This window comes from Cataglyphis hispanica, chromosome 4 (assembly GCF_021464435.1).
Source record: "Cataglyphis hispanica isolate Lineage 1 chromosome 4, ULB_Chis1_1.0, whole genome shotgun sequence".
Taxonomy (NCBI): domain Eukaryota; kingdom Metazoa; phylum Arthropoda; class Insecta; order Hymenoptera; family Formicidae; genus Cataglyphis; species Cataglyphis hispanica.
Window position 1 is genome coordinate 5,613,066 of NC_065957.1, and position 15,977 is coordinate 5,629,042.

General features: G+C 40.2%; 1 protein-coding gene across 1 annotated transcript; it reads right to left on the minus strand.

Moving 5' to 3' along the window:
- Positions 1 to 959: 959 nt before the first annotated feature.
- LOC126848580 (uncharacterized) lies at positions 960 to 2,754 on the minus strand. Its single transcript, XM_050589568.1, has one exon. The coding sequence runs from the start codon at positions 2,510 to 2,512 to the stop codon at positions 1,517 to 1,519; it is 996 nt and encodes a 331-aa protein (XP_050445525.1). The 5' UTR covers positions 2,513 to 2,754; the 3' UTR covers positions 960 to 1,516.
- Between the last annotated feature and the right edge of the window lie 13,223 nt (positions 2,755 to 15,977).

Consider the following 15,977-nt stretch of genomic DNA (forward strand, 5'->3'; position numbering starts at 1 on the left):
CGAGTACGCCCCCGCCGTTTTCGCTTAGTGTGACGATAGCGGCGAAAGGGTGTGGGGGAGGGTTGGAAACAAAGCTGCTCTCGGTACTACAGACTCGGTACTCGATGCATCGCATTTTATGCGCCCCGACCTGCCCATTTGCCCGTAATGGTATTCTCTGCCGGGGATGCGACATTTCTCGTTAGCATAATTATTAAAAACTTTGAGTTAAATATCACTTCAACGCAAATGATATTTATCAATAATTCGAAATATCGATTGATATAAAGTATCCTAACTATCCCGAGACATTGATTGCGCGATCTGCGAGGCTGGTTGCTCTCTTCCAGGAGAAGACCTAAGACCGGTCATGCTTTTTTCCATTCTTCGCTTCGATCCTATCACGACCGATTGGAAAAAAAAAACGCTCCGGAATCCTGCAACGATGCACCGCGATGCCGGGATAAGTATCAACGATGAATTACCGCGCAACACTAAACTTACGCGCTCGATTAAGCCCGACGTCTGCAATTAAAAACAGCTTTTTACACGTCGATTCTTCTAATCGGTTAGTTTTGATATCGTTAGCATATTTTGTTAGCACATACCGATAATTTCTAAAAATCATTCATTTGCATATTATTTTTGATATCTCAAAAAATAGAGAAACCTCATTATTCATTAAAAATCGGAAGAAGAATTTAATTTACTTTTTATTTATGCAAAGATATATACGTTTAATCATTAAAGAGAGACGTATCTGAAGGATAAAAAAGTTATTTTTGAAAAACAAATTTATATAATAATAAAATGAATTATCTTTTCATCAGAAAACGTCATGATGGCTTGTAATGCTTTAAATATTCCATATTGAATCTTAAAATAATACATTATACATTAACAAAATGATAGTAAAAAAGAATGCAAATTTTTTCTACATGTCTCGAGCTTGTCAATGAGAGAATCTTGAACAAATTTGACCGTGATAACAAGGCCGGTATTATGCTTTTCCGTTTACGTATTTCTCCATTTACGGTCGATGCCGCCGTAGTTGAGTGACTCATTTACAAGTTAATGAAGTCTCGATTTCCAGTCTGCTCGTTAATTCTCATACTTTCCGCGAGCGAGCCGTCTCTTTCTCGGTATCCCGACAATTCGTCATTACCTGCGGTTTAACGTTGAAGTCCGTCGAAGGAAGAACAAGTCTTGTCGTTCTTGTTGAAGACTCAAACAGCGATCTTTCAATTAGCATCTCTCCGAATGATGGAAACTCAAACGGGAAACACTCCTGCAGAATCCCACGAAGATGACATTGATCCTTCTCTCGATTAATTAACTTTGGATTAACTCGAGATTTTTATCATCGAGATTCGCGCCGATCTTCTCAAGAAGGTGGAATTGTCATCACATCATATTCGTGATGTTTTTAAGCTCTATATACGTGATGTTTTGGAGCTTTATATCATCACAATGACATCGAGCAAAACGCTCGATCTTCTTTCCAAGAAGAGAATTTTTTGTCGCTAAATTCGCTTGTTTATTCGCGCTGTAGCAATTCGTAGAGCGCGGCGATATAGGTCTGTGCCATTTGCAGCGTCTCGAACTTGCTGAGCTTTCTATCATTGCCCAGACTGGGCACGACGTCCCGTAGTCTGTCGAAAGCGTCGTTTAGACTGTTCATTCTTCTTCTCTCTCTGGCGTTTGCCGCCAATCGCCTCTTCCTCAGTACCTCGATGCCGGGCGTGCTGTTCTTCATCTTCTGCACCGCCGCCTCCTTGGATTTTTGCCCTTGGTATTCCGTTGGCGAAACATGAAGACTGTCATTTCTCTGATAGTACCTCGACTGATCGCATTTGCCCGGCTGACCGTTCGCTAAGTGAGCTTCGTTCCTCGGCACGTTATAAGCGGCGCCTAGGTAAAGAACGTCCGTCGTTCTCTGAGCGTAAGGGTGACTCTCGTTCCGCGGATGATAGATACCGCTTTTTACATAGCTTTTTGTGGGGAAAAAAGCTTCCTGATTCTGACCAGAATCGGTTCTGGAATTTGTAAACATTCCGACTGGATGATGATCCATTTTTGGAATGTATCCTGCCGGCTCTTGCTTGTTTACAGTACTGTCGTTAAAAGTCATTCTGGACGTTGCGTCGTCATAAGACGTGCACTGTTCGTTCATTCTGTAAGTCACCTTGGCGTGATGATCTTTGATGATATTCCTGGCGCCGTTAACGTTCAATGTTGACTGATGCTCGTTCCGATAATCACCCTCCTGATGGTAGCCTTCGTAGAAGTCGCCGAAATTGAAGCCAGCAGTCACGTGGAGGCTGCCATTTGGAACGATTTCTTGATACTCTTGCTGGTGGTGACTGTCTACGGAGCTGACGCTGCCGCAGCTGCTACCCCTGGATCGCGGCGGCTGCGGATAGATCTCCTGGTGATGCCAATTGCCACGTGGATTCGATTCCGGGCTACTCGCCGATCCGTAGCCCTCGGAGTCCAGGAGATCGTATTGCTGGAAGGCCGCGTAAGTTGTCATTCTCGTGTGTGCGCGTACCGGATGATCGATCCTCGGTTTTACCGGCGACCTTATATCATAATCTTCGGAGAGACTGATCTCCAAAAATCGCCTCAACCGATGCCTTTTTCGCAGGATTCTTGCTACGTTTCGATCGATGCCAATGCGAATTGTTGTCGTCAGAGATGATTTAAAAAAATGTAGATTTAAGATATCGTAGGATATCTTGGGAACGTATGGGATTACGTTCGTCAGCTTTCACGTCCGGCTTCCGTATGAGACTTTCCGCCGTATATGCTTCGTGTACGGAAGCGTTGCGTAAACTGACTTTACCTGACGATCTCGTGGTCTGGACCATGCCGTCCGGTTTTCTTAAGGCCCCGCTGGTAGGGGAAACGGCGAGACTGACGGACGTGGAGTCCCGGGGCCCACGTGGAAGGGGATCCCCGAGGAGGTGGAAGGAGTCCACTGGGAAGTGGGTATCTCTTTGTAGAAGCCGCGCGACCAGACACGCCCCTCGTCTTCCTTCGTCTTCTCTTCGCTGGGGGCTCCTCTCCGGGGCCCTTTTCGCGTCCGGAGTCAAAAGGCGATCGCGAGGCGGCGGGAAGAGAAAAAAGGAAAGCGCCCCGATCGAGCGGCACGCACGGTCACGGGAGCGACCGGGCGTCGCGTTCTCGACATTGGAGATATGTGGTCGTCGCGCCTGCCGTCGAGCTACGGTTTCACATCCCCGCGGATGATTTTCCTCCCCCTCTCATTCTCGCGCTAATTGCATTTTGTTTAGTCTCTTGCTTACGCGCCACTTCCTCGCAAAAATCAGTGACATTCTAATTTCTTTCAAGATTCCACGTTCGCGTTTTATTTAATAATTATTTTTGCTCCTATTGACTCATTATCTTTATTAAAATGATTACATTTGTAATTATTGTTGTTTCTTATATATATATATATATATATATATATATATGAAACTAGCGAAAGAAATTGGAAGAAAGAAATGTAAAATTTTTCTTGCATAATGCTGAAATGATTCTCGTGACATTTTTAACTATCAATATATCATATATGCACAATGAGAACACAGGTGTTATATTAATGGATATGTGGTACGCATATGGAATACAATACGTTTCGCAAGATAGAAGCGAAAATCATTTTCTTGCGAAACTTTCCAGGTTGTTGATGTCAAACGCGAAACAGGGAAAGCATTTGGTACGTCTGGTAAAAATCTATTAAAACTCACACATGGAAATTATAAATGATACTGGCAAAACTTTCTTAATATAGGTCTTTATTGAATTACGAGGATGCGTATAAAAATAAACGTGGCTAACTGACACTAATTGATAGCGCAATCATTTCGTTAAAACTCGAGTGTTATGATGTGACGAGAGGGGAAATCGACAAGCGTATGTTGACTAGAATTATTAATAGTGTCAAAATATGTGCACGTTAAAAATTCACTGCAGAGTGTAAAATATCTGAATTTTAAAATACATCGTGACGTAACGCGCTGCATCATTGCTGGAGGCGTATATTGGCAAAATATTTTCTCGTAGCTTGAATTGGCCGCTGTTTACCTGAAGTCGTCAGCTTCTATTTTTTTTTTTGCCAGACCCCGTGCCGTATTTTACAAGATTGGACCGAAAAGTGTGAACAGCTTTACGAGGCTTCCAAATTGTACACGTGCTCTTCGGGATCTTTTCTTAAACAAAAATCATCTAGAACAGCTTTGAGATTCGGAAAAAAGTAAAGATGATATCGATTTAAATTTTAACGACACAGATAATAGACACAGTAGACGATGATTTAATTGATATTTAATGTAGATCGATTTATACAAGTAATATCTTGAGTGTTATTATCTTTGTAAAAATATATTTCTAATATTATCTTCCGAAATATCTATTTTTTTAAGATAAATGTCAAGAAAAATTTAATTAAATTTTACAAAGTTTTTAACAATATTTACAATGAGATTTTCGCATTATATCATGCGATTGCGAGATGTTTCGTAAGACGCGCGTTTATGTGCAATAAATAGTATAAAATAAATACATGACGAATGACACTTTGAGATGGCATTGGCTTTCAGAATTATCGATAATTAGGCTATATTATGATGTAGTTTAGCGTGTTTTTGACGCTGATTAAATGCATTGTGTCAATATCGGGTATACGAGGGGTCGTGTCGCAGAAACATCTTTATTGACGAATTTTATTTGGAGCGTCTATTTTTGTGATACCGGTAAAACTAGTCACAGTAAAACTAGTGGGATTATGCTTGATCTTGACATATCATTTGGAGCCACGCGATTGATCTTTCGAATCGTCGCAAAGCAATATGCAACATTCACGCGCAAACATGGATACCTAAATTATTGAATGTTTCAAATTTAAGCTTTATAATACAAACGACATTTTTAAATTTTGTTATGCTCTTTATTGCGACGCGAGAATATATGTGACTTAACTCGTCTATTTCTAAAGGAAAAACGGATTCTGTTCTACGAGAGAAGTTCAGGGCGCAAAGGTTTCCACAGGCATATTTTCATTTGCCTTTTCTCGTTTTTGGGGAATTTGGAGTCATTCTCACGCAAAAGGCGGCGAGCAGCTTCAAAAAGTTCATTATCCTCCACTAATACGCACCGAATGAGCCGGTTGCGCTTGCCCGTCCCAAAGAAGGAAAGGAACGGTCGCGTCCCGATGAATTCGAAGGGTTTACGCCCACTGGCGGATTTTAATTTACCGGAAACTCTTTGCGGCTTATACAACACAGGCTGTTAATTGTGAGGAAATTTTGAGTTTCTTTTAAATGCATTTTAATTTTTTTACATTAAAAATTTTACAATTAGTTAATCTGTGAATTGCGCACATTGATTATTTTTTTTTTTTTTTTTTTCCTATGGGGCGACACAAACTTGGAAGAAAATCTCAACTAAATTGTCAAACGGATAATTTAAAATAACTATTCATAATCTGTGTCTATCAATGTCAAAATTAATGATGGAATTGGAGATTTCAATTGATTTGCGAATAAGAATAAGTAGCATGAATTAATACAAGATTAGAAATATTATAAATCACGAAAATCACGACACATTTCCATTATCGTGATAATGCGTTAAAATAATAATAACATTGACTGGTAAAAAGGCGCAGCTACATATTTACGCTCACTATTCACGCGGCGATGACTCCTAGCCACAAGATGAGGTCCTCGCAATCAAATTGCCATTATGTAATTATATAACAAAGACTAATGAGTTCTCGCGCGCGATGATTTCGTATCCAACAAACCCGCGCGTGATTGCACCGAGCGCAGGATCATCAATCGATCGATCCATCGACACCATCGCGTTGTCCATCAAATGCGATATTACATCTCGCGCGAAGAAGGCGACAAATGCATGCGTCACCCGATATTGTATCGGTGTGTGCGAGGGGCTCGTGTGATCTAGGCAACTATTTATAGATCTCTGTACCGCGCAGATTTGATCGAGCCAGGGTCGGATTGAATCGGTAAAAGATGCGAGAAAAATCCGATCTTTTTTATTTATTTATTTTTTTCTTTTTTTTTAGATGAGAGTTGATAAGTGTCCATGCTTCTTTTTTTATGGCGCGACATTAATAAAATTTATAATTTTTTTTTCTCCATTTTTCGGATCTATACATAATGGCTATTTTTTTGTTAAGATCCCTTCTTTTTATCCGATCCTGGATCGATTCGCCGTACAGTAGAGGCTAATGCGGTGGCGGTGACGGCTGCGGCTAATAACAAATTTATTGCGGCCGATAAAGTGCATAAATTGATTATTACCAGCAACGCATCTCGCTGCCGCCGCCGCCGCCGCCGCCGCCGCTGGAGTTCCAGTTCAGACAATCACCGATGATTTACAACATAATGGCTCATGTTTGACTGACGCGGACTTACTCTCGCGCGACTATTCGCGGCACGTTTGCGGCCTCGGCTAACATGCGTACTCGGTTACCTGCCTCTGGCCGCAAGATACAACAGCGATTCCGAAGACGCGCGCGATTTTCCCTGAGCTCTCAACTCGATGAGGGATGCGTGGCGTCGTCGTTTGCTCCAAAGTTCACCCGACGATAAATAATTTAAATATCTACATGTGGAGAAGGAAAAGTTGCAAGTCGTACGTAAAATTGTTACAATATTTACTATACAATATGTTTATTATACTATATCCTGTTCTCTTCCTCCTTCCTTCACATATATTCTTTTCTTATAACTCATTAAAAATTTTTTTGTTATAAATTGTAAATCAATTTTTTCTCTCATACATACCTCGTTTTGTCTCTATCAGAATATTTCACATTCTAATCTATAAAGTTTGTTTCTTTTGGTTTTATCGGATGTATTAATTGTTTTCCAATCGGGAAATTCACATCTTCCTTATGTCTTTTTTTTTTTTTTTTTTAACAACGTTTATTGTCTAGTCGATTGATTATATAGTGGTCGTGGGTGATTCGATTTTCTAAACGATCCTAAGATTCGTCTCCTTCGGGTTCATCCAAACATGACCCTCGTACGAGCTGGAGATTTATGAGGAGCTAAGACCCTTAATTAGAATCACACCCAAGGCGCCCTAATTACAGGTTAGACTATGGCGCTTATTCGTCAAAGCTGTAATAACTACAGCGCAAAATGCGATTCGCGCCAATTTCTGACTGTTTATCGACAGGTCGTTAATTGTAGGAAAAACGGACGGCAACCGGTGTGGGCGGCGATCGTTTTTGAATTTACATTTGATTAACTGCCCAGGGTTTTTCCGAAGATTACCTGCCGCGTATCTTTTCTCTTCCTTCTTCTTTTATCGTTTCTCTTCGGTACAGAAAAAAATTATTTACCGAGAATTTATTTTTCTATCGAAAAGATTTAATAAATAAGATTATAAAATTTATTTATGATATTGTTATCGCATCGTTATTTCATCGGTTTCCGCATTCCGAATAAATTATATGTGCCATTCATCTATTTACAAGAAAATCATTCAACTTGTAATCCGATCGGGAAAATTCACGTCTCTTAAATGTTTAAAGGTGATTTTTTTCGCGAATGTAACACGTGAATACATACGTTTTAGGCTGATAAACATCCTGCAAAATAATGGCGATTTACACCGGCGTATCGACGCCACTTCCTGTCACCTGTCTGTCCGTAATATACGATCGATTAAGCTCGCGGAATTTTCTTTCGTTCGCGCCGCGTTGTTGTCGTCGTCTATCTGCGTGCGTGCGCACGATATCTGCCTAACTCGTTAAACGTTAAATGTAAAAATCTTCAGTAAAAATTCTGTTGACGAGCATCTTCCGACATTATAGGCGATTCTACCGAGAATTGCGATTAAAATAAGAGGCGATTCTGCGATTTTTAGACTTTATTGACCATTTAACGGATTATTATAGCCGTCAACACATCGCTTGTGCAGCGATAATGTCCGATCGGGAATGTCTCAAGTATAATTAAATATAAAGTCCCACATTATATATTAATTATATTTTTTTGTTTAATCCTCTTAATGTCGATATAATTCCCAAAAAGTATTGTAGTATTTTCACCTACAATTACAACACCTCTACATTTTTGAATTCTTGGTTACAAATGGTTTGATGACTAATATCACATGTATCATACTAGCAAAGTGCCTTGATCACAGTTTATGTAAGTGCAAGGTCGAAGAGCATTGACTTTTATCGAGCATTCGCGTTGTCGTATTAAATCGCAAGATTGATGAATTTCTGAAGAAAAAATTTTTTATTTCGGAAATAATTTAATTCCAAGACATCAAAGATTAATTCTTGCTAGTAATAATTGCGAAAAAGTAATAAAGGGACGAATTAATGTCTTAATGATCTAATGATTTGAATAGATCGATGTTAATTTAGATAATATTACGCAGAAAGATTAATGCTAGCGTGAATACTGAATATAATATACTTTTTTGCCATCTCTTAATGCGTGATATACATGCTTTATTCTCGGACCACCAACGGTGGTTTCGCGGCATCATTGCAGATGCCTTAGTACTTAACACGAACCGCTCACCGAACCGTTGACTCAACGTTCACACGTGCCGGTGTAATAGTGATAATTACTTAATTACCGGCAGTGCTATTCTAATGATTCAGCAATGTTAAATAGAACCGCTCGTGCGATGATTTTCTTGCGCGTGAAGGCTTTTGAATAATAAATAATTATCGGTGCATTAATACAAATTAGCGTTCGTATTCTCGTGCACGATATGTAGGGCCGGTGAATTATTCAGATTCTATGGAAGCGAAATGACGACGAACGATTGTTAGCTTGGTCGAGCCGCTCGTGTCGCAAAGCGAATCGATTTCGAACGGAACCGCTGGAATCGCGGCAAATTATTAGAAATCTCGGCGCTTTAATGAGACGTCAATATTAATGGACGGACCATCATTCACTAGTTAAGTAACTTACGTAAGCAATCTCCGCTTAATGTCGATGTACAAGTTACGCCGAAAGTTGAAGTATAGATTATGGGAAGTCAGGTGTAACGCGCGTGTCGAAAGATTAATTAACGCTGTCGTGACTTCACTCCATTATGACTGACATTAAATCCGAATATAATGTTATATCAATATAATGAATATAAAAACGGAAGAAAAAAAGATAACAATAATTTTGTGTAAAAATTTAATTTAATTTGTATAAAGGAAATAATTGCAGGGAATTTTAACAATGATAATAATAAAAATAAATTATTGATATATAATATATTATATATTATGTATTTAATATATTTTACAATATATAATATAACTTTATATATAATTCTATACAGTATTGATTGTGTAATTATGCGCGGTATTAAAATTGTGTACAATTATACGTAATTTGCATCTTATTTCATTATCGCGTTTATCGGCTTTTAGGGTTTAGGGAGAATCATCTTGGCGATAAAACGACGCACAATAGTGTGTGCGTTGAACGGCAATTGCCGACCTCTCTCCTCCTCGACTACCGGTAGTAACTGAGATGAGGTCGAAGTCAAGCTCGCGGGGTATACTGACAGTCACCGCACACCGGCATGTGATATACCGAGCAATCGTGAGGTCTCTTGGCGTATACATACAACACGTAGATATGCCTAGCTTCGTACAAAGAGCAGGGCCGCGATCGTGATCGCGGAACTCTAATCGTAAACTACTCGCTCTTCTCTTATTTCCATCATCAACGCGCATACTTGCGTGTCTCGTCTGTACCGCCATTATATTAATCGAGTATATATTTGCCGCTATGTCGATTTTGCGATCGTGTAGAATCCGCCTGTGATAATCGCGCGTTAAAGTTGACGAGAAGGAGAGACAGGCCTCCGACAGGCTTCGTCTTTCATCCCGACACCGCTGTAATAATCAGTGTCAAAACACCGCGCGCGACGCGACCGTGTAATTTCCTTCACGACGCGCCGCGACAACCACGCGCGGTCATTAGCTTACAGATTAGACTGTTCGCATCGGTAGCGCGCATTGCAGTTGCAGTTGCAGCCCTGCGCGAGAATCCGAGATATACTCTGCCTCTCCTTGCCTGCGTCCGTGACTTACACCTGCGTCGGGGCTGTTGCTCGCGGTACGCCGCGCGCGGGATAGATAGTTTGCGAGCATGACGAAGCTCCGGAGTGCCGGCGAGAATCGTTAGTCGACTATTCTCTATTCCGTAAGAATATATATAAAGGAACTAGAAGAGGAACGTAGAAACGAAGATGAGAGAGGGAGGGCGGGTGAATATCGCGCGGTGGCGGATATCGCGCTTTTATCGTAGCTTTAGAAATTCGACCGAGACCACCAACGATCGCGCGACCCACGCGCGGCCTCACCGCGTCAAGTTGCTTCGACGATGTATCGATGATTGGGGAATCGAACACACGCCATATCCCTAATTTCGATAAGAAATTGCATTTCTTTTTCCGTGAAAAGTGAGCAGATATATATTAGCGATACTTTACTATCAGATATTTTTTTTGAAATAATTTAAGTGAGAATAATATATAAGATTCGTATTTTTATATGTAGAACGGCAGTAATGGCATTTAACATCACCGTCGTGTAACCGTCGTTTCAACTTGAGAGCTAATAACTTGGAAACACCGCAGGTGTGACATAGCTCGTCGACTCCTCTCCCATTCTTTTCCATACGAATCACCACTACTGACGTATAAGTGAGGGCGCGCGCGTACGTAGGTCGAGGCCACCGCTAATTTAAATCCCTATTCCCTCTTTCGTGTTTATTCCCCCTGGTTCCCCTTTCTTCGTAAACATGGGCTGCGGCGGCTCCTGTGCCCCGCGGCTACGCCAACCGGCCGGATAAAAAGCTACCAACGGCAACGGTAGCCGGTGCATGCATGCAAATCGCCGCGTCGCTTTTTCACTTTGTTTATTTACATTTACGTATTCATGTGCACCGGGGGTCCTATGTAAATACACGCGCATCGCGTATTTATGACGATCGAAGCAGGCATAGGCGAGCGACCCCGCCGCATAAGTGCCTCCTGCCCGATGATCCGTTTTCAAGAAGTCACGTGGAAGACGATGTCGAGAATGATCGGACGTGAAAGCCGAGTAGGCGAGATCGTAGAGCTACATCAATCGGGTTGACATCGTTGATTGTTGACCTTAACGATCGAAGAAATCAGTTTCCGCAAATAATCCTCTCTTTTCCTATAAATGAGAAAAAATTGTATTTATCTTATTTTTTTTATAATACATGTATAAGGAATAGATTATATGTATTATGTATTATATCAGAATATTAATGAATCATACATTTTTATTATAAAATAATTGTATAGACTTTATATTGCATACATTCAACAAATTTTTATATTTTTTGAAATAAATTTATAATTGTACTTGATGTTATTATTCTATTTTTCTCTCTTATTATCTTCTCTAATGTTATTTTAATGGAAGCTTATGGCTTATCAGGGATAAAAAACATAATAATGTAATATATTATATATAAAAAACTTAAGAGAGTATAAGATAGAATAAATAGAGAAAAGCATCATATGATTTTGAATTTAATTAAAAAGATTCAGAAATGAATATTATTAAGGTGTCCTTTTTTTTTATAAGATAGACGTGGACAAATATTCTAGTACAGTTTATAGATTTAGCTTATTCCTTTGATAAAGGAATGCTTCTCATTAATCCGTCGTAACAAACGTAAATCAAACGGGAATCAAAGCGAGACGGGATCTACAATCGCCATTATAACGTCGCGCGCGCGCTTCGACATTTTCGCGAGACGCATTAAAAAATTGCTCCGCGAGTCGGCGCAATTTATTAAATTGGACTTTCTACACGAGTGCATTGCGCGCGAAACGCGGATTAATTGCAAGTCAGCGTCGATTAGGCGCATCGCGTTTCGCGGTGCCGCGCAATCCACACAGACAGTGGGTATCATCTCGCGCGTGAGAGAAAGAGGATTAGGGCACGCAAAGAAAAAGGTGAGGTGGAGAGGAGGGGGAGGAGGAGGGAGGTTGGTGGCACGGCACCGGCGTTAATCGGAGAATCATAGGACCCCAACAACGTTATCCCGGTCCGTGGATAACGGCTGGCCAGATGTTGCCGACAACATCACCACCGAGGAAGTAGCCGCGCGCGTTCTGACACCTGCCTCGTCATCCTGCCGCTCGCGAGAAGAAGAGGCGAATAGAATCCGCGAGGTAAGAAGACGCGCCTTTCTCCAATTTGTGCCTCATTTGTAGCCGTTTCGATCGGGCGATATATATATTATGATTGATAATTCGCAGTCGTCGATCGATCCATTTTATTTATTGCTCAATGAACTTATAATTCTGCGCGCGAGAACGCGGATCATCAATCAATCGTATGAAATTATTGTTAAATCTATTAACGGATATAAAATATATACGCATACACGTACATATATTCATCCTATCGCTGCATATATGTAAAGGATTATTTAATCACTTTTATTAATTATACGCAAGTATACCGCGTGTCTTTGCATGCAGAAATATGCGCAGGGAGAGGGATAAAGTCATTAAAATTAGCTCGTGCGTGGCATAACTGATCGCAAGGTGGGTGCACGTATGCGTGAAGATAAACATTCTGATTAATTAGGGCTTAGACTGATTGCTGATACGACACCGCAAGATAAGTAAAAACGCGCGACAATATATTGCATAAAATTATCCAAGAAATGATCGATATATTTTTTTTTTAATCTTAAATGCGTTATCTTCCTCATATTTTGCGCTATCTTCCTCTATATGATTATTTTGCCAGATTAAATCAGCAATTAAATTTAACTGTGAAACTTCTATCGCAAGCGAAGAAAATTGTCGTTGTCGTCGCGATCGATATCCTCAAAAATCCGTCTTCAAAAAATGGAGGTCGTCGGCGCTGCTCATCAATTTTCATACGCACGCATAAAATCTCCATAAAATTTCACTCGAAGCTTCTCAAATTACGATTTGCCCATTTGATCGCGATCAAATCGATCCGAGGATTATTTTTCAATAATCGTCGCACGACTAGGATCGGCGCGCCATGGAAAAAACGAAAACAATAACAGTCTCTCCTTCTCCCTCCTTCCAGCCGCGCTCGTGTTACGGAAAATTGAATGATGACGAACCGGCGAAGGGTATTCTCGCTCTCGTAGTGGGCTGAACCAATTTACGGCTCATTAAACATGGCCGAGTAGCATATTGAAATTGATCCACCTCTGGTTGACGCGATCGCTCCCTCGACACTGACTACTGACCATCGAGAGAGTCGTCTCTCTCTCTCTCTCTCTCTCTCTCTCTCTCTCCCTCTTTCTTTTATCCACTTTAACGGCCTCTCTCTGTCTCTGTCTCTCTGAGTGCGCGGGGTGCGTGTCTAATTTCTGCGTAACTAATTTCTGCCGGTTGGGCCACGCGCCACGGATACGAGGCTACGAGAGCCGATTTAGCACGGCTCAATTTGGCACGCTGCTCGTCGTTAAAGCGCGAAGAGTAAACCGCGGAAATAGTAATAGTTTTGCCTCCTCTCCGAGACAATAGCCAATTCCGCATGTTGTCATCGTGTGCTATAATGTAGCGTCATAGAGAGCTATAATCCATGCTGGCGGCGATTCAATCAACGACTGATTGTGTGAAAGAGAGAGAAACAATTTTACAAGCAATTTGGGAAAATTAGAAGAAATTGTTTATCGATCGCATATCTGTGGAATGAAAATAAATATCTTGTACATGATGGAGTGATGTTTTTCTTTCTTTAATTAGCTCATATAGAGATATCAAGTGAAGAATAACGGTTAGAGTTTAAAGATATAACGGTGATTACGCATTACATATATACATGTATACGATTGTGCGCGGCGTTATAGTTGCCGCCTGTTTCAAGATTAACGACTCATCTAAAGTTAACGGAGTTTCGCGAGCATAATCTCCCAAGTCGATGTCCTTAAATGTACAATATTACTGGACTACCGGTTGTAAGAAGCATAATGTTTCTCGATCTGGAGGCATAAAGTAGATAATGTATTATAATTTCTGCCTGATCACTTGAATCTCGCCGTTAGATCACGGATGAATTGCCTATTCGTTATTCAATTTAGTGTATACATTACTTGCACTTCGTAAAACATCATATACGAGAGCGTCTATCATTCAATTATTAAAACGTAATTATAGTTGATTTATTTCATACATGCATATTGAATTTATTTTGCAAATAAATAATAAAAAAATTGTTAGCAAACAGAGAATATATTTTTGAGGACACTGCGATATTAAGGCGTTACTATATTATGCACGCTGGTTTCTTTTTACTTGAGATGGTCTTCACGCTTGGCGAGTCGCCGCGCACCTTTTTGGCGGGAGATTTTATAGATAACTATCCGCTAAGAGAGTACACGCGGCTACTCTCTCTCTCTCTCTCTCTCTCCAGGCTGCAACGGTCGAAATGCATGAGGTTCGTTGGTATCTTACATGGGCAGACTGTAAACAGGGCGCTTCCATCGGGTTACCCTCTTCTTTTTCGTGCTTCCACGGCTCGTTACCCACGACTACACCGCGATCGTGATGAATCAAAGGGCGGCGGCTAAATTGCTTTCTTATTTGTAAATGTTATTTATAAATGTTAACGAGATCCGCCATTATTTATAAAATATCTCATATGCAATGTATTTAATTTTCTTCTCGTCCGTTCCGTGTTGAACATCTTACTTTTTATTTAGCATAAGAGAGTGAATTGTCTTTTAATCTGGTTTTAGATATGATCCAATCAAAATATTTATTGTATATGCATGATAAAGAAGATGAGAGAAGAGAATAGACATTTATTTTATCGTTTTTATACGCACTACTTTATGTGTCAATTTTTTAAAACAACTTTTTATCCTTCGATCATTTGTCGTTATATCGACATATATCGAATGCGTTAGAATTGAATGCGTTTATATAATAATGGAAGCAGATGGATCTGTAATTATCGCTCTGCATGATTTTGCTGCAGTATCAGCTGCATCATAAAGTTCGGTGCGCCATAAATTGGACAATTTACGAAGCGTTATATTGAGATAATAGCCTTTGTCGCGGAATACATACTAACATTTATATTAATGTTTCAAACAACAAGAGATGATGTAATTAGCTGAGTTACTAGGAAATATTTCTTTGCGGCATAACTAGATGCGCGTAATTAACTGCTTTCCGACTGCGATTGTGCTGATTTAATTAAATTCAATCAGAGTTTGTGGAGGCAGGCGCGACTTTCTCTGTTTCTAATGAAAAGAGTTCAAATGTGGAGATTGAAATTTCTCAGTTTCTCCACTGTTTGCGCGATAGTGTAAATGAGAAAAATCCAAAAATTGAAGTACTGATGTGCGACTGGTATATCTGAAGATAATCTGATGCCATTATCGTGACCGCAAATAAATCTCTCGCCTGCTTCCTGATTGGACACTGCGTGCGTACAATGGTTGCTATATGTATAAAACGTCGTTATTATTTCGATAGATATACGCGTATAAACATATATATATATATATATATATATATATATATATATATATATATGCTAAAGTGGCAGCACCGTTACCTCGGAATCGGCTCTCGTACGGTCGAGTACCTGCGTCGGCCAGGTATCTCGTATTGGTACCTGGTGCGCGCGAATGCTCGAGTACCGTGCCAGCATTAGGTGTCACCATTAGGGATTTCTATTTAGTTATCGCCGCGGTCTTTTATGATTGTTATCTTTTATGGACAGATATAATCGGCACGCGCAACATTTTCTCGTCATAATTGTGTTTAACGCGACGTCTTTAACGCATTTACGATCACATCGATCGATATTTACCACCCTAGGGAAAATATTAATTCGAGACCTTGTCTATCATCTCAGTTTAATTAATCGCTTATTTTATCTAATTTATTCATCATCTTTAAGTCAGTCTTGATTGCGTAAAACAATCTCTATTGAATACCGA